Source organism: Oncorhynchus mykiss, chromosome 10, assembly GCF_057628025.1.
Source record: "Oncorhynchus mykiss isolate SJ-2025 chromosome 10, ASM5762802v1, whole genome shotgun sequence".
NCBI lineage: Eukaryota > Metazoa > Chordata > Actinopteri > Salmoniformes > Salmonidae > Oncorhynchus > Oncorhynchus mykiss.
The window spans coordinates 46733312-46753329 of NC_143031.1; the positions used below are offsets into that span (position 1 = coordinate 46733312).

General features: G+C 44.4%; 1 protein-coding gene across 2 annotated transcripts in view; it reads left to right on the top strand.

The window, feature by feature from the left end:
* c10hxorf58 (chromosome 10 CXorf58 homolog) overlaps window positions 1-14760 on the top strand; it is a 20703-nt gene extending 5943 nt beyond the window's left edge. For both annotated transcript variants that reach the window (XM_021618748.3, XM_021618747.3), the window contains exons 5-8: window positions 11978-12109; window positions 12262-12485; window positions 13246-13405; window positions 14400-14760. In XM_021618748.3, coding sequence (XP_021474423.3) covers window positions 11978-12109; window positions 12262-12485; window positions 13246-13405; window positions 14400-14639 — 756 coding nt within the window. In that variant the 3' untranslated portion in view covers window positions 14640-14760. The remainder of the gene's footprint in view (window positions 1-11977; window positions 12110-12261; window positions 12486-13245; window positions 13406-14399) is intronic.
* The last annotated feature ends 5258 nt before the right edge of the window (window positions 14761-20018 follow it).

A 20018-nucleotide genomic window follows, 5' to 3' on the forward strand; every position in this document is an offset into this window, starting at 1 on the left:
TGAAGATGCTGGAGGAAACGGGTTCAAAAGTATCTATATCCACCGCAAAACAGTGGGTTAACTGCCTGTTCAGGGGCAGAACGACAGATTTGTACCTTGTCAGCTCAGGGGTTTGAACTTGCACCCTTCCGGTTACTAGTCCAACGCTCTAACCATTAGGCTACGCTGCCGCCCCAGACAATGGACAATGACCCCAAGCATACCTCCAAAATTGTGGCAAAATGGCTTAAGCACAACAAAGTCAAGGTATTGGAGTGGCCATCACAAAGCAGTGACCTCAATCCTATAGAAAATGTGTGGGCAGAACTGAAAAAGCGTGTGCTAGCAAGGAGGCCTACAAACCTGACTCAGTTACGCCAGTACTGTCAGGAGGAATGGGCCAAAATTCACCCAACTTATTGTGGGAAGCTTGTGGAAGGCTACCCGAAATGTTTGACCCAAGTTAATCAATTTAAAGACAATGCTACCAAATACTAATTGAGTGTATGTAAACTTCTGACCCACTGGGAATGTGATGAAAGAAATAAAAGCTGAAATAAATCATTCTCTCTACTATTATTCTAACATTTCACATTCTTAAAATAAACTGACCTAAGACAGGGAATTTTTACTAGGAATAAATGTCAGGAATTGTGAAAAACATGATTTTTAATGTATTTGGCTAAGGTGTATGTAAACTTCCGACTTCAACTGTAATGTAGCATATAGTATAATTGTATTTATTTATTAGTATCCCCAATTAGCTTCTTCCTCGGCAGCGGCTACTCTTCCTGGGGTCCAAACAGGAAACAACACAACAAATAAAATACATAATATACATAAATATACAAACATACACATTTACATTACAATTTAGCCATTCAGCAGACGCTCCCATCCAGAGCGACCCACAGCTTGGGTGTTCATCTTAAGATAGCCAGGCGAGACAACCACATATCACAGTCGTATCCCAACCACGTATCACTTACTTACAGTGCATTCAGAAATTGTTCAGACCACTTGACTTTTTCCACACTTTGTTACATTACAGCCTTATTCTAAAATGTATATATATTTTTTTATTCACCCTCATCAATCTACACACAATACCCCACAATGACAATGCAAAAACAGGTTTTTATACATTTTTGCTAATAAAAACCTGAAATATCACATTTACATACAGTGGGGCAAAAAAGTATTTAGTCAACCACCAATTGTGCAAGTTCTTCCACTTAAAAAGATGAGAGGCCTGTAATTGTCATCATAGGTACACTTCAACCATGACAGACAAAATGAGGGAAAAAAATCCAGAAAATCACATTGTAGGATTTTTTATGCATTTATTTGCAAATTATGGTGGAAAATAAGTATTTGGTCACCTACAAACAAGCAAGATTTCTGGCTCTCACAGACCTGTAACTTCTTCTTTAAGAGGCTCCTCTGTTCTCCACTCGTTACCTGTATAAATGGCACCTGTTTGAACTTGTTATCAGTATAAAAGACACCTGTCCACAACCTCAAACAGTCACACTCCAAACTCCACTATGGCCAAGACCAAAGAGCTGTCAAAGGACACCAGAAACAAAATTGTAGACCTGCACCAGGCTGGGAAGACTGAATCTGCAATAGGTAAGCAGCTTGGTTTGAAGAAATCAACTGTGGGAGCAATTATTAGGAAATGGAAGACATACAAGACCACTGATAATCTCCCTCGATCTGGGGCTCCACGCAAGATCTCACCCCGTGGGGTCAAAACGATCACAAGAACGGTGAACAAAAATCCCAGAACCACACCTAGTGAATGACCTGCAGAGAACTGGGACCAAAGTAACAAAGCCTACCATCAGCAAGGGCATTGAAGATGAAACGTGGCTGGGTCTTTCAGCATGACAATAATCCCAAACACACCGCCCGGGCAACGAAGGAGTGGCTTCGTAAGAAGCATTTCAAGGTCCTGGAGTGGCCTAGCCAGTCTCCAGATCTCAACCCCAAAACATCACTGCTCTAGAGGAGATCTGCATGGAGGAATGGGCCAAAATACCAGCAACAGTGCGTGAAAACCTTGTGAAGACTTACAGAAAACGTGTGACCTCTGTCATTGCCATCAAAGGGTATATAACAAAGTATTGAGATAAACTTTTGTTATTGACCAAAAACGTATTTTCCACCATAATTTGCAAATAAATTCATTAAAAATCCTACAATGTGATTTTCTGGATTTTTTTTCTAATTTTGTCTGTCATGGTTGAAGTGTACCTATGATGACAATTACAGGCCTCTCTCATGTTTTTAAGTGGGAGAACTTGCACAATTGGTGGCTGACTAAATACTTTTTTGCCCCTCTGTAAGTATTCAGACCCTGCACTCAGTACTTTGTTGAAGCACCTTTGGCAGTGATTACAGCATCGAGTCTTCCTGGGTATGACGCTACAAGCTTGGCACACCTGTATTTGGGGAGTTTCTCCCATTCTTCTCTGCAGATCCTCTCAAACTCTGTCAGGTGGCGTCGCTGCACAGCTATTTTCAGATCTCTCCAGAGATGTCTCATTGGGTTCAAGTCTGGGCTCTGGCTGGGCCACTCAAGGACATTCAGAGACGTGTCTCGAAGCCACTCCTGCATTGTCTTGGCTGTGTGCTTAGGGTCGTTGTCCTGTTGGAAGGTGAACCTCTCTGGAGCAGGTTTTCATCAAGGATCTCTCTGTACTTTGTTATTTTCATCTTTCCCTCGATCCTGACCAGTCTCCCAGTCCGTGCCGCTGAAAAATATCCCCACAGCATGATGCTGCCACCATCATGCTTCACCGTAGGGATGGTGCCAGGTTTCCTCCAGGCCAAATAGTTCAATCTTGGTTTCTTCAGACCAGAAAATCTTGTTTCTCATGGTCTGAGTGTCCTTTAGACACTTCCAAGCGGGCTGTCATGTGGCCATTCTACCAAAAAGGCCTGATTGGGGGAGTGCTGCAAAGATGGTTGTCATTCTGAAAGGTTTACCCATCTCCACAGAGGAACTCTGGAGCTCTGTCACAGTGACCATCGTGTTCTTGGTCATCTCCCTGACCAAGGCCCTTCTCCCCCAATTGCTCAGTTTGGAGAGTCTTGGTGGTTCCAAACTTCTTCCATTTAAGAATGATGGAGGCCACTGTGTTCTTGGGGACCTTCAATGCTGCAGAAATTTGTTGGTACCTTTCCCCAGATCTGTGCCTCGACACAATCCTGTCTAGGAGCTCTACGGACAATTCTTTCAACCTCATTGCTTGGTTTTTACTCTGACTTGCACTGTCAACTGTGGGACCTTATATAGGCAGGTGTGTGCCTTTTCAAATAATGTCCAATTGTCACGATCGTCTAAATAACATTCGGACCAAGGCGCAGCGTGATATGGGTTCCACATCTTTTTATTTGTGAAACGCACAAAACAATAAAAAGCAAACGATACGTGAAGCTATGGAGTGCTCACAGGCAACTACACATAAACAAGATCCCACAAAACACAGTGGGGAAATGGCTGCCTAAATATGATCCCCAATCAGAGACAACGATAAACAGCTGCCTCTGATTGGGAACCATACCAGGCCAACATAGAAAAAAACAACCTAGATTACCCACCCTAGTCACACCCCGACCTAACCAACATAGAGAATAAAAAGGCTCTCTATGGTCAGGGCGTGACACCAATAAATTAAATTAACCACATGTGGACTCCAATCAAGTTGTAGAAACATCAAGGATGATCAATGGAAATAGGATGCATCTGAGTTCAATTTCGAGTCTCATAGCAAAGGGTCTGAATACTTACAGTATGTAAATAAGTTGTTATTTTTTAAATACATTTTTTATATATTAGACAAAAAATTTTTTTTATTTTGTCATTATGGGGTATTGTGTGTAGATTGATGAGGATTTTCTTTTTATTTATTCCCTTTTAGAATAAGGCTGTAACGTTACAAAATGTGGAAAAAGTCAAGGGGTCTGAATCCTTGCACTGTAATACAATACATAATACAATGCAAGATGCATAAAAATGCCTGTGTGTCTCTTCACAGTCCCTGTCGTGCTGTAAGGTGTTCTTTTATCTGTTTTTTTTATTCTGGTTTTATTGCTAGCTTGAGAAACCTGCGGTGACAAAGAGTTCCATTTAGTCATGGATCTATTTAATACCATGTGTTTTCCAGCCTCTGTTCTGGACCTGGGGACTGTGAAGAGACCTCTGGTTGCATGTCTTGTGTGATACAGATGAGTGTCTGAACTGTGTGCCAACAGCTTGAACAGAGAGTTTGGTACTTTCAACACATCACCACCTCAAACAAAGACCAATAGTGATGCAGTCAATCTCTCCTCAACTTTGAGCCAGGAGAGATCCATGTCATTGACATTCTCCCTTTGTGTACATCTAAGTGCAATACGTGATGCTCTGTTTTGGACCAACTGCAATTTGCCTTCTTTGCCGCAACTGACCGTAGAACTGGACAGTAGTCCAGGTGCGACAAAACTAAGGCATGTAGGACCTGTCTGGTTGACTGAGATATCAAGAAAGCAGAGCGACACCTTATCATGGACAGACCTCTTTCCATTTTAGTAACCAATGACTCTATATGTTTTGATAGATTGATAGATTGATAGATTCCATGATAGATTCCTAGCTACGGTGCCAACCAGCAGTCAGGTCTCTTCAACTTACTCAATAGCCGCATTATTCAAAAATAGATCCAGATGAAGTTTGTTTTTGAGATATTTAGCTCCAGCCTATTTCTTGCTACCCATTCTAAAACTGACTAGATCTCTATGTTTAGGGTGTTAGTCATTTATTTCACTGTTGCAGCCGACGTGTATACTATTGAGTTGTCAGCGTACATGGACACACAGGCTTGACTCAAGGTCAGTGGAAGGTCATTAATAAACAAAAAAAACAATAATGGTACAAGCCGGCTGCCCTGTGGTACACCACACTCAACTAAATTTGCATTAGAGAGGCTTCCATTAAATAAAACCCTCTGTTCTATTCGATAGGTACAGTAACTGTCCATCCATGACATAGGCAGAGGAAGTTAATCCATAACACCTACGTTTCAGCAATATGTTATGATCAATGATGTCAAAGGCTGCACTGAAGTCTAACAAAACAGCATCCACAATCTTATTATTATCAATTTATTTGAGTGCCCTTCCCTATAAGCATGCTGAAAGTTGTTAATTTGTTTTCTGTAAAAGAACATTGTATTTTTTCCAAAAGTTTGCTAAGCATCGTTAACAGGCTGATTGGTCTGCTGTTTGAACCATTAAAGGGTGCTTTGCTAATTTTGGGCAGCGGAATGACCTTTGCCTCCCTCCAGGCATGAGGGCACACTCCGCCTTCTAGGCTTAGATTGAAGATGTGGCAAATTGGAGTCGTAATGTATTCCGCTACCAACCTCGGTAATTTACCATCCTGGTTGTCGGTTCCATATGGTTTGTCCTTATTTATTAGATAGCAATACTTTTTTCACCTCTTCCACACTAACTAACTTTGCGGAATTCAAAGCTACAGGGCTCGTCTTTCATTATTTGGTCCGTTATGCATGAATATGAAGGCTCAGTATTTGTTGTTTGCATGTCATCCCTAAGCTTACTAATCTTGTCAACAAAAAAAGTTATTAAAGTGGTTGGCAATTTCAAAGGGTTATGTTATGAATGATCCATCAGCCTGGAGCTGAGTTAGCTTTTCTGCCTAGAATTTAATGTACTCCAGAGCTTTTTAGAATTGGAATTTGCTCAAGAGCTTTTTGCTATCATTTATCTTTGTTCTATAGTATGCTGTAAAACTTAAATTAAACACTGAGTGTCATGTACTGTCATGTTGTCTTGTCTCTGTCCTTTCCCTTCACCCTGTCTCCCTCTGCTGGTCGTGTCAGGTTACCTTTTCTCCCCCGCTTTCCCCCAGCTGTCCCTTGTCTCCTCTAACTACCCATTCACCCCGTTCCCCACCTGTTCCCTTTTTCCCTCTGATTAGGTCCCTATATCTCTCTCTGTTTCTGCTCCTGTCCTTGTCGGATTCTTGTTTGTTTGTTTGTGTCATTCATGCCTGAACCAGACCATCGTCGTGTTCCTGTAACCTTGTCCTGTCCTGTCGGAATCTGCCTGTCCGTCTGAGCCTACGTTTTGTTTTGTAATTAAAGATACTCTGTTTTGTTAATTCGCTTTTGGGTCCTCATTCACGCACCGTAACAGAAGAATCCGACCAAGAATGGACCCAGCGACTTCGGATCCTCTCCACTCAGCCGTCGAGATCCAGGGAGCGATGCTAGGCAGACACGAGCAGGAATTGTCTGCTGCTCGACATGCCGTTGAGACCCTGGCCACCCAAGTCTCCAACCTCACAGAACAGGTTCACCATCTCCGCCTCGATCCACCGGCCACTTCCAGGGCTTTCGAATCTCCGGAGCCCAGAATCAATAACCCGCCGTGTTACTCTGGGGAGCCCACTGAATGCCGCTCGTTCCTCACCCAGTGTGATATTGTGTTTTCTCTCCAGCCCAACACTTACGCCAGGAGCACTGCTCGTGTCGCCTACGTCATATCTCTCCTTACTGGACGGGCTCGTGAGTGGGGCACGGCAATCTGGGAGGCAAGGGCTGAGTGTACTAACCAGTATCAGGACTTTAAGGAGGAGATGATACGGGTTTTTGATCGATCTGTTTTTGGGGAGGAGGCTTCCAGGGCCCTGTCTTCCCTATGTCAAGGCAATCGATCCATAACAGACTACTCTATTGAGTTTCGCACTCTTGCTGCCTCCAGTGGCTGGAACGAGCCGGCTTTGCTCGCTCGTCTTCTGGAGGGTCTCCGCGCAGAGGTAAAGGATGAGATTCTCTCCCGGGAGGTTCCTTCCAGCGTGGATTCCTTGATTGAACTCGCTATTCGCATTGAGCGACGGGTTGATCTTCGTCACCGAGCTCGTGGAAAGGAGCTCGCGTTCTCCGTTGCCCCCCTCTCCGCATCACTACCATCTTCCTCTGCCGGCTCGGGAGCTGAGCCTATGCAGCTGGGAGGTATCCGCATCTCGACTAAGGAGAGGGAACGGAGAATCACCAACCGCCTCTGTCTCTATTGCGGTTCTGCTGGTCATTTTGTCACTTCATGTCCAGTAAAAGCCAGAGCTCATCAGTAAGCGGAGGGCTACTGGTGAGCGCTACTACTCCTGTCTCTCCTTCAAGATCCTGCACTACCTTGTCGGTCCATCTACGCTGGACCGGTTCGTCAGCTTCCTGCAGTGCCTTAATAGACTCTGGGGCGGAGGGCTGTTTTATGGACGAGACCTGGGCTCGGGAACATGACATTCCTCTCAGACAGTTAAGGGAGTCCACGGCCTTGTTCGCCCTGGATGGTAGTCCTCTCCCCAGGATTCAGCGTGAGACGCTACCTTTAACCCTCACTGTTTCTGGTAATCATAGCGAAACCATTTCTTTTTTGATTTTTCGTTCACCTTTTACACCTGTTGTTTTGGGCCATCCCTGGCTAGTTTGTCATAATCCTTCCATTAATTGGTCTAGTAATTCTATCCTCTCCTGGAACGTCTCTTGTCATGTGAAATGTTTAATGTCTGCTATCCCTCCTGTTTCCTCTGTTTTTTCTTCACAGGAGGAGCCTGGTGATTTGACAGGGGTGCCGGAGGAATATCACGATCTGCGCACGGTGTTCAGTCGGTCCAGGGCCACCTCTCTTCCTCCACACCGGTCGTATGATTGTAGTATTGATCTCCTTCCGGGAACCACTCCCCCCCGGGGTAGACTATACTCTCTGTCGGCTCCCGAACGTAAGGCTCTCGAGGATTATTTGTCTGTAGCTCTTGACGCCGGTACCATAGTCCCCTCCTCCTCTCCCGCCGGAGCGGGGTTTTTTTTTGTCAAGAAGAAGGACGGGTCTCTGCGCCCCTGCATAGATTATCGAGGGCTGAATGACATAACAGTTAAGAATCGTTATCCGCTTCCTCTTATGTCTTCAGCCTTCGAGATCCTGCAGGGAGCCAGGTTTTTCACTAAGTTGGACCTTCGTAACGCTTACCATCTCGTGCGCATCAGGGAGGGGGACGAGTGGAAGACGGCGTTTAACACTCCGTTAGGGCACTTTGAATACCGGGTTCTTCCTTTCGGCCTCGCTAACGCTCCAGCTGTCTTTCAGGCATTAGTCAATGATGTCCTGAGAGACATGCTGAACATCTTTGTTTTCGTTTACCTTGACGATATCCTGATTTTTTCACCGTCACTCCAGATTCATCTTCAGCACGTTCGACGTGTCCTCCAGCGCCTTTTAGAGAATTGTCTTTTTGTGAAGGCTGAGAAGTGCACTTTTCATGCCTCCTCCGTCACATTTCTCGGTTCTGTTATTTCCGCTGAAGGCATTAAGATGGATCCCGCTAAGGTCCAAGCTGTCATTGATTGGCCCGCTCCTAAGTCACGCGTCGAGCTGCAGCGCTTTCTCGGCTTCGCGAACTTCTATCGTCGTTTCATCCGAAATTTCGGTCAGGTGGCAGCTCCTCTCACAGCCCTTACTTCTGTCAAGACGTGCTTTAAGTGGTCCGTTTCCGCCCAGGGAGCTTTTGATCTCCTCAAGAATCGTTTTACATCCGCTCCTATCCTTGTTACACCTGACGTCTCTAGACAGTTCGTTGTCGAGGTTGACGCGTCAGAGGTGGGCGTGGGAGCCATTCTTTCTCAGCGCTCCCTCTCTGACGACAAGGTCCACCCATGCGCGTATTTTTCTCATCGCCTGTCCCCGTCGGAACGTAACTATGATGTGGGAAACCGCGAACTGCTCGCCATCCGGTTAGCCCTAGGCGAATGGCGACAGTGGTTGGAGGGGGCGACCGTTCCTTTTGTCGTTTGGACTGACCATAGGAACCTTGAGTACATCCGTTCTGCCAAACGACTTAATGCGCGTCAGGCGCGTTGGGCGCTGTTTTTCGCTCGTTTCGAGTTCGTGATTTCTTATCGTCCGGGCTCTAAGAACACCAAGCCTGATGCTTTATCTCGTCTCTTCAGTTCTTCAGTAGCCTCCACTGACCCCGAGGGGATTCTCCCTGAGGGGCGTGTTGTCGGGTTGACTGTCTGGGGAATTGAGAGGCAGGTAAAGCAAGCGCTCACTCACACTCCGTCGCCGCGCGCTTGTCCTAGGAACCTTCTTTTCGTTCCCGTTCCTACTCGTCTGGCCGTTCTTCAGTGGGCTCACTCTGCCAAGTTAGCCGGCCACCCTGGCGTTCGGGGTACGCTTGCTTCCATTCGCCAGCGTTTTTGGTGGCCCACCCGGGAGCATGACACGCGTCGTTTCGTGGCTGCTTGTTCGGTCTGCGCGCAGACTAAGTCCGGTAACTCCCCTCCTGCCGGCCGTCTCAGGCCGCTTCCCATTCCCTCTCGACCGTGGTCTCACATCGCCTTAGATTTTGTCACCGGACTGCCTTCGTCAGCGGGGAAGACTGTTATTCTTACGGTTGTCGATAGGTTCTCTAAGGCGGCTCATTTCATTCCCCTTGCTAAGCTTCCTTCTGCTAAAGAGACGGCACAAATCATCATCGAGAATGTTTTCAGAATTCATGGCCTTCCGTCAGACGTCGTTTCGGACAGAGGTCCGCAATTCACGTCTCAATTTTGGAGGGAGTTTTGCCGTTTGATTGGGGCTTCCGTCAGTCTCTCTTCCGGCTTTCACCCCCAGTCTAACGGTCAAGCAGAACGGGCCAATCAGACTATTGGTCGCATCTTACGCAGTCTTTCTTTTCGCAACCCTGCGTCTTGGTCAGAACAGCTCCCCTGGGCAGAATACGCCCACAACTCGCTTCCTTCGTCTGCAACCGGGCTATCTCCTTTTCAGAGTAGCCTCGGGTACCAGCCTCCGCTGTTCTCATCTCAGTTCGCCGAGTCCAGCGTCCCCTCCGCTCAGGCTTTTGTCCAACGTTGCGAGCGCACCTGGAAGAGGGTCAGGTCTGCACTTTGCCGTTATAGGACGCAGACTGTGAGGGCTGCTAATAAGCGTAGAACTAAGAGTCCTAGATATTGTCGCGGTCAGAGAGTTTGGCTCTCCACTCAGAACCTTCCCCTTAAGACGGCGTCTCGCAAGTTGACCCCGCGGTTCATTGGTCCGTTCCGTATTTCTCGGGTCATTAATCCTGTCGCAGTTCGACTTCTTCTTCCGCGATACCTTCGTCGCGTCCACCCGGTCTTCCATGTCTCTTGTGTTAAGCCCGTTCTTCGCGCCCCCGCTCGTCTTCCCCCCCCCCCCCCCATCCTTGTCGAGGGCGCACCCATCTACAGGGTCCGCAGGATTTTGGACATGCGTCCTCGGGGCCGTGGTCACCAGTACCTTGTTGATTGGGAGGGGTACGGTCCGGAGGAGAGGAGTTGGGTTCCCTCTCGGGACGTGCTGGACCGTGCGCTGATCGAGGATTTCCTCCGTTGCCGCCAGGTTTCCTCCTCGAGTGCGCCAGGAGGCGCTCGGTGAGTGGGGGGGTACTGTCATGTACTGTCATGTTGTCTTGTCTCTGTCCTTTCCCTTCACCCTGTCTCCCTCTGCTGGTCGTGTCAGGTTACCTTTTCTCCCCCGCTTTCCCCCAGCTGTCCCTTGTCTCCTCTAACTACCCATTCACCCCGTTCCCCACCTGTTCCCTTTTTCCCTCTGATTAGGTCCCTATATCTCTCTCTGTTTCTGCTCCTGTCCTTGTCGGATTCTTGTTTGTTTGTTTGTGTCATTCATGCCTGAACCAGACCATCGTCGTGTTCCTGTAACCTTGTCCTGTCCTGTCGGAATCTGCCTGTCCGTCTGAGCCTACGTTTTGTTTTGTAATTAAAGATACTCTGTTTTGTTAATTCGCTTTTGGGTCCTCATTCACGCACCGTAACACTGAGTCTCAAATAGCCGCCTGTCCCTTTTGATAGCCGGGCAATGGCACACAATTCAGCAAATAAACGCCTGTTTCAAATAAGCGCTTGGTCTAAATGAATTGTTTACGAGGTTACCATGAATTACCATGATTTTTTTGCAAGGTTAAAATGTTTGATTTGTTATATTAAATAATTCAGTAATAACAAACAAAAAATTATGGCAATCATCCGTTTTTATCGGCAATAAGAAACTGCTAGCCGTTGGCTGCTAACAGCTGAGAACTACTAGCTAACTGTGAAGCACAAAAAGTCAACTTTAGGAGTAGACCCCCAGAAATCAGCCTAGTGGCGAAAGTAAGAACTGACGAAAATGCACAGTCAAAGCAAGAATCAATATTCTTATTTTTTTTGTCATAGTAAGACAAAAGAAATGTGACACAGTGTGTAAATGATAACACGTTAGTGCAATAAATTAAGAAATGCAATAAATTGCTGGAAGTGAATGCTGGAACTAAACAATGAACTATGCAAATGAGCAAAAGCTATGTGCATTAAAGAAATAGACACCTGGCTCAAATAGAAGCCAGCCTCTAATAAGCACCTGTTTTGTTCTGTGATTTAAGAAAATAAACGACTGGGCTATTAATTGAAGTTTTACGGTAGTTTCTTCTTCTTTTTGTTTAGTTTAGTTACGTGATTACTCAATTTATTGTATTTTTGCCAATCTGCTGTATTGCTAGACTTATTTGCCATTCTCTTAACCACAGTTTTTCAATCATCTTCTATCCATGGGGATTTGGAAGTTTTATCAGTCAGTTTCTTTATGGGTGCATGCCTGTCAGTAACCAGAAGAAGCAATTTCATAAATGTTTCAAGTGCAGCGTCAGGATGTTCCTCATTACACACATCAGACCAACAAATATTTTTAATATCTTCAACATAGGAATCATTGCAAATCCTGATCACTTATGCACTATTTTAGGTCCAGTCTTTGGAACTGGTTTTCCTAGATATGATCACTACATCTGATGGGTATGGATACTGCTTTTGAGTAGATTTCTGCAGCATTAGCAAAGATGTGGTCAATACAAGTGGATGATTTAGTTGGTTCGACATGTCTCATATCATCTAAACCTATTTGTACTTCCATGTAGGCCACAACAGACACCTGCAGGATGATGGGAAATAGGACATTCATCAATCACATTATTGCTGATGAGATCCAGAGGCAAGGGAGAATGATTTCTGACACGTCTTATATCACCTGTATGAGGGACTTTATGCAGGTGAGATTGAGAACATTTTTGATAAGAGTAGTCTTCACATTCAGAGCATTTTAGAGCAATACTTTTACATCATACATGAAACAATTGTACCATATGCAATGGACATGATTTCCAGACAAATCTGACAGCACTAGTATGTACCATAATTTTAGTACTCAAGTCACCTTGACGAGCTACCTGCATACCTTGGAGGGCGAGAGAACACTTGGAGGTCTCTCTCTCTTCAAGGACTGTCACGAAACATCCTACAGTGGGATAGCTTGGAGGTGGGCGGGAAGGGCACTGTGGCAGACAGGCTAAGGCAAGAGCTGCTGCTGTTAGCGCCTCAAATTCCTTGCCCTCTGATTGGAGGAGCAATCCCACCTCGGATGCTCAGGTAAGCATAAAGACAAGCTCAGGAGGGCACTATGAGTGAGATTCCCTACTGTATTAGGTCATTATTGTGGTTTCTTGCATTTACAATAGGAAGATATACTGTATACACTGAGTGTAAAAAACATTAAGAACACCTTAATATTGAGTTACATCGCCTTTTACCCTCAGAACAGCCTCCATTCGTCAGGGCATGGATTCTACAAGGTGTCAAAAGTGCTCCACATGGATGCTGGCCCATGTCGACTCCAATGCTTCCCACAGTGTCAAGCTGGCTGGTTGTCCTTTGGGTGGTGAACCATTCTTGATGCACACAGGAAATGGTTGAGCATGAAAAACCTAGTTCTTGACACAAATCGATGCGCCTGGCACCTACTATCATACACCATTCAAAAACACTTAAATATTTTGACTTGCCGATTCACTATCTGAATGACACACATACACAATCTATGTCTCAACTGGTCTCAAGGCTTAAAAATATTTGTTTTACCTGTCTCCTCCCCTTCATCTACACTGATTGAAGTGGATTTAACAAGTTTTTTTTATTTAACTAGGCAAGTCAGTTAATAAGGACAAATTCTTATTTACAATGACGGCCTCAATATGGGATCATAGCTTTCACCTGGTCAGTCTGTCATGGAAAGAGCAGGTGTTCATAATGTTTTCTACACTCAGTGTATATACACATTACTTGAGTAACTGTGGGTTTCCTACTCATGACAAATGTCATCATGATGGCAATAGTCTTCACTTGATCCTAGGTCTCCTGCTGCTCCCCCCTCTTCTGTGGTTTCTACAGCACGCCATGCCTCACAACCTGCCACTAGCTCCACCCCCCTCCCCTCAACTCGCCGCTCTGCCCGTGCACGCACCTCAGCTGCCCGCATGAGACATCTGTATATCCTTGGGGGTACACCGAAGGTGAGTTTATATCAAACATATACTGAACAAAAATATAAATGCAATATTAAACAATTTCAAAGATTTCACTGAGATACAGTTCATATGAGAAAATCTGTCAATTGAAATAAATTCATTAGGCCCTAATCTATGGTTTTCACATGACTGGGAATACAGATATGCATCTGTTGGTCACAGATATCTTTAAAGAAAATGGGCCTCACAAGGGCTTCAGGATCAAGTCACAGTTTTCAAATTGCCAATCGATAAAATGCAATTGTGTTCGTTGTCCGTAGCTTATGCCTGCCCATACCATAACCTTACTGCCACCATGGGGCACTCAGTTCACAATGTTGACATCAGAAAACCACTCACACACACGACTCTATACACGTGGTCTGCGGTTGTGGGGCCTGTTGGATGTACTGCCAAATTCTCTAAAATGACATTGGAGGTGGTTTATGGTAGAGAACTGAACATCCAGTTCTCTGGCAACAGCTCTGTTGGACATTCCTTCAGTCAGCATGCCAATTGCACGCCACCCCTAAAAACTTGAGACATCTGTGGCACTGTGTTGTGTGACAAAGCTGCACATTTTAGAGAGGCCTTTTATTGTCCCCAGCACAAGGAGTACCTGTGTAATGATCATGCTGTTTAATCAGCTTCATGATATGCCACACCTGTCAGGTGGATGAATTTTCTTGGCAAAGGACAAGTGCTCACTAACAGCGATGTAAACAAATTTGTGCACAAAATGAGAGAAATTCAGTTTTTTTTTCCTCCTGTGGGAAAATTTCTGGGATCTTTTGTTTAAGCTCTTGAAACATGGGACCAACACTTTACATGTTGCGTCAATTTTTTTGTTCAGTTTATATACACACCATAAATTGTACTTGCTCAGATGTTGTTTTTTTTTTTTTTGGGGGGGGGGTCAATCAGCGCTGTGCAGTAGATAACAGGACATAGCAGAGATAGCCTCAATTCCTGATCAGTTTATTTCTACATCGTTCTACAGGATGAGAATAATGAAACAACAGAGAAAAACCACAACCCAGAGAGAGGAGAGCAAGAGAAAGACATGGAAGGAAGTGTTGTAAAGCCTGAAGTACCCCAGATAGTTTGGCCATTGGGATTGGAGGAAGACTCCAGTGAGAATTCCCTCTCGGATTCTGAGTGGGAAGAGGAAGCAGAGAAACTCTGCTTGTGGACAAGACAGCTTGCTCTGGATGATATGGACAATGTGCCATCCACCTGAACTAGAACTTCAACTTGAGCAAGACTAACCCTAACCCAAAAACAATTTTCCACTCCTATATGGCTGTTCATTTTCTCTTCTCTTGCTTTGCACACAAATCTAATAAAAATGCTTGTGTAAATTACAGTATATTAGCCTACAGCTGTGACTGGCTATTCTACAATCCTCAACCTAAGGCCTGGGCTTTCGTGTTACAGGTGGTAGAGCAGTAGCCTCGATAAGACTGGAAGACTGTGCCATAAAACTAAGATCAAGCCTGTCAGCTGTTCTCTCTCCCGCTACATTTGCGGCAGTGGTGGGATTATTATGGTGGCGTCACAGGTGCTGGAGAAGTACGTGTCACCTGCTAGCAGTGGGGCTTTGTGCATGTGTAACCGGTTCTGTACCAGTACCTTTCTGCGTTGTGTTCTGGTGAGGTGTAGGTGGAAGGGAAGAGAAGGTTCTGGACATAATTCTGACGGTTGTCTCTCTTTTAATGACTGCATGGAATGGATACAAATAGAAGGCAAACGTTTATGCTGCCGTCTGGACTTAGGCTGGACAATAGAAAGAGTCAAAATTCACCCAATGCTGACAAATGGCAAAATAACGTTGGCTAAACTGGAACACTAGCGCGAGCCCATAGCAAATAAATGGAATTGAAGTTCGCAGAGCCTCTGACTGGAGTGACGCTTAGAATTCCATTTAGCCTAAATGGAACCAAAAAATGTAGCCCTTTTTATTTTACCACTACAATCTGTTCTTAGGACGAAACTGAAAAATAACTAATGTAGAAAGTAAACATCCGCACCTCGATGGTGCCAAGACAGGGATGCAAACTGGTGAGGGCCCAAAAAGGTGACACTTGTAAAAAAAAATCCCTGCTAGGGGGAAATGCAGGTTTTAACTAATTATACAACAAAGAATATGATCTACATGATCAGTCTGTGTGTAAAATAAAAAGTGGTTAATGTGAACCTAACTCACAGCTAAAAAATTCAAAGAAAGCAACCCGGTGTTATTTGTTTCCTAGACTTACCTGCAAATGACACTCAAGTCTTGAGAAAAAAACAATACACTACTATTGCAGTTACCCATGACAGCCTTTATAATAGGACGCTTGTGACCATACACATCTAAATATTGCACTTGGGGGAAAAAAACACATTTTAAAGTAGAAATAGCATGAAACAAACAGGCTGTCACGCCCCGACTTTAGTATTCTTTGTTTTCTTTAGGTCAGGGTGTGACATGGGTGATATGTGTGTTTTTGTCTCATTCCAGGGTGTTTGTTACTGTCTAGGTTTTTTTTGTAGATTTATGGGGTTGTTTTCATCTAGGTGTTTATGTTGGTCTATGGTTGCCTAGATTGGTTCTCAATTAGAGGCAGGTGTTTATCGTCGTCTCTGATTAGGAACCATATTTAGGCAGCCATCCTCTTTGGGTATTTCGTGGGTTATTGTCTGTGTAGTTGCTTGTGTCAGCACACGGTATCATAGCGTCACGTTCGTGTTGTTTAAGTGGTCTTCATTCAATAAAGAAGAATGTATTCTAACCACGCTGCGCTTTGGTTCCCTCCATACGACGATCGTGACACAGGCATTCTATTTTTGCTCTATTATAGTGGCCACTATAGTAGACATCGAGTAAGTGCTCAAGGCCACATGTGTGTGACAAAGTAAAAATGTAGTTTCCATCAACCTCGCGCGCAATGTAGATATCAAAGAACGCGCAGTTCGCGGGTAGAGTAGTGGGTGAAACCATTCATTTCAGGAAAATGTGTGAAATAAATAAAGTTTCCTTTCATTGTGTGTTTTCGAATTCATAATATTTGCTGTCATTGTAGTAAGGTTGGCAATACGATAGGTCTTCTGACTTACCATGTTGTGTTATTTTCTTTGAAAGAACAACTAGTGGGTTTTGAGTGCTTCTCCCCTATTTGGGAAATTGGTCTGCCTTATTTTCTAAACACAACGCATGTATACTATATGATCACTTTGTGGAATGAGTCTGAGAGATATTCTGAAGGCAGTGAATGTGGCTGTGACCATCCTGTCAATGCCCGTCATCACTGTTTGACATCTTTTACTGCAGATAAAAACCGAGTCAACCGGAAGTGTGGGTGCCCATGTACCTTTCCTCTGGGGGGTTATGTGAAGTTGGTTACATGTGCAAAAATAACATTCATGGAGCAAAACATTTAATAATCCCCCCTCACTCACACACAAGTGTTACTGTCAAGTTCAACACAACAAAAGCAATATCTTTGGGCTACACTGCACATTTTTACATTGTACACTTTATGCCTGTTGACATCTGTTCTACAATGTGCCAGCAGAGCATGATACCCTTTGTTGGCATAATTGATCTCTTTCAGGCATACCCCTTTTTATCCACTGTATTGGAAAAGTGAGAGAGGGAAAGAGTGTGGTGTTCCATAAGCTAGGCACAGCTACACTTGATCCCACACAGATTGCCAGGGTCCGGTAAGCAACTAACGCGTTATAACTTGAGGAAAGGCAAGGACTCGTATACCAGTTAATACTATTGCAAATTGGTTAGGTTACTAACGTTAACTCATCTAAGTTAGCTGTCTGACTTTATTAGCCAGCTAATTTTCACACCATAAACTCAATTATTTGATCAGTTGAATTGGCTAATGTTGCTCAACATTTCTCTGGCTAGCTAACTGTTAGGTGGAGCGACACAGGGGAACCCAAGAGCAGACTCAGACCAAGAAACAGGGATGAAAGAACCAAGGTATTTATTTTAACACAGGGAGATATGGAGTGCAGATCCAGGGAAGCTCGGATGAGTATTAGGAAATTAGATGTGGAAGCTGAGGTTGGAGTTAGCTGGGTTGGAACAGGGTAAACAGGTCTGGAGAGGAAGCCAATGGAGTGGTGGTGTGGTGAATCCAGAACAGGGTAGCGAGATGTGGAACAGGAGCCAGAGTCAGAGCGGCAAAATGAGCAGAGATTACGATCTGGCGGAGTGGAAGTGGCAGGACTGAATATTTGTAGAGTTCTTAATTATGTAACGGGTTGCAGCTGGTGGGGAACTGCTCTGACTCAAGCACACCTGTCTCCAACCACACACACACATACACACACAGAGAGAAAGGGAGAGGCAACTGTTGCAGTTCAATGAGACACCGGATGTCCACTAGGGGGTGTGGCAGGAGCAGATGTGACACAGAGAATTCGATCCAGCTTGCAAGATATTTAACAGTGCTAACAATACTTGTTCCACCACACTTTATCCCTCAACTCAAACTTCCCAAATGCCAGTTGTTTTTCGGTTACAGCTCATGAAGTAGGCTTCATCACCTCACCCAGGTCTCCGTGGTCAAGCTTCTCACCTACTTTACACCTCTTTACAGAGCGCACGCGCTGATGCTGTAACTAGGAAATTGGTTGTCTAGTCTTCTCCTCAGTCACTTGCTTCATTCAGTTGTTATGTGAACGATTGGCTGAGTTTTGGATACAGCCAGTATTGATCCAAATGCGCATTACTCGTTCGCTGACAGCCAGTAGTGATCCAAAGCCCCCCCCCCCCCCACCCAAACTTTTCTCATTGGATCTACACGAATCATGTAGGTCACCTATTTTGGATTCAAAACATCGAATTTCGCCGAAAGGTGACTAGTTTGCATCCCTGCAAGTGTGCTTATGTCTACATAATGAGGAATTTGGAAAGAAATTGCAACATTTGACTATTTCTGGTCTAACTATCGATGACACCAGAGTACGCTGGCCAACTTTATGTAATTGGAAAGAGAAGATTATTCTGATTAGAATGGTGTCCGACAACGGAGTATGCTGCCCAGCCTTACATAATTAGAAAGAGGAGATTCTCATTATTAAAATGGTGTCCAATTTGAAAAAAATAAATAAATAAAATTCTAAATATACACATTGCGAGATATTTGGCAAAATAGACAGACATACAATTGAAGTTGGAAGTTTATATACACCTTAGCCAAATACATTTAAACTCAGTTTTTCACAATTCCTGACATTTAATCCTAGTAAGAATTCCCTGTTTTAGGTCAGTTAGTATCACCACTTTATTTTAAGAATGTGAAAAGTCAGAATAATAGTAGAGAGAGTGATTTATTTCAGCTTTCATTTCTTTCATCACATTCCCAGTGGGTCAGAAGTTTACATACACTCAATTAGCATTTGGTAGCATTGACTTTAAATTGTTTAACATGGGTCAAATGTTTCGGGTAGCCTTTCACAAGCTTCCCACAATAAGCTGGGTGAATTTTGGCCCATTCCTCCTGACAGAGTTGGTGTAACTGAGTCAGGTTTGTAAGGCCTCCTTGCTCGCACACGCTTTTTCAGTTCTGTCCACAAATGTTCTATATGATTGAGGTCAGGGCTTTGTGATGGCCACTCCAATACCTTGACTTTGTTGTCCTTAAGTTTTGCCACAACTTTGGAAGTATGCTTGGGGTCATTGTCCATTTGAAAGAACCATTTGCGACCAAGCTTTCAATTCCTGACTGATGTCTTGAGATGTTGCTTCAATATATCCACATCATTTTCCTCCCTCATGATGCCATCTATTTTGTGAAGTGCACCAGTCCCTCCAGCAGCAAAGCACCACCACAACATAATGCTACCACCCCCGTGCTTCCCGATTGGGATGGTGTTCTTCGTCTTGCAAGCATCCCCTTTTTCCTCCAAACATAACGATGGTCAATGTGGCCAAACAGTTCTATTTTTGATTCATCAGACCAGAGGACATTTCTCCAAAAAGTATGATCTTTGTCCCCATGTGCAGTTGCTAACTGTAGTCTGGCTTTTCTATGGTGGTTTTGGAGCAGTGGCTACTTCCTTGCTGAGCTGCCTTTCAGGTTATGTCGATATAGGACCCGTTTTACTGTGGCTGTAGATACTTTTGTACCCGTTTCCTCCAGCATCTTCACAAGGTCCTTTGCTGTTGTTCTAGGGTTGATTTGCACTTTTCGCTAACCCAAAGTACCAAAGTTCATTTCCAGGAGACAGAACACGTCTCCTTCCTGAGCGGTATGACGGCTGCGTGGTCCCATGGTGTTTATACTTTGTGTACTATTGTTTGTACAGATGAACGTAGTACCTTCAGACATTTGGAAATTGCTCCCAGGAATGAACCAGAATTGCGGAGGTCTACAAATTTTTTTCTGAGGTCTTGGCTGATTTCTTTAGATTTTCCCATGATGTCAAGCAAAGAGGCAATGAGTTTGAAGGTAGGTCTTGAAATACATCCACATTGACACCTCCAATAGGCTAATTGACATCATTTGAGTCCATCAGTACATTTTAACCTACTAATAACCTATTTATTTATGGTTGCGTAACTTCGTTGTTGTGTTGTGCAAACTATTTTATTTTTTGCTGGTGTAAAGATCAC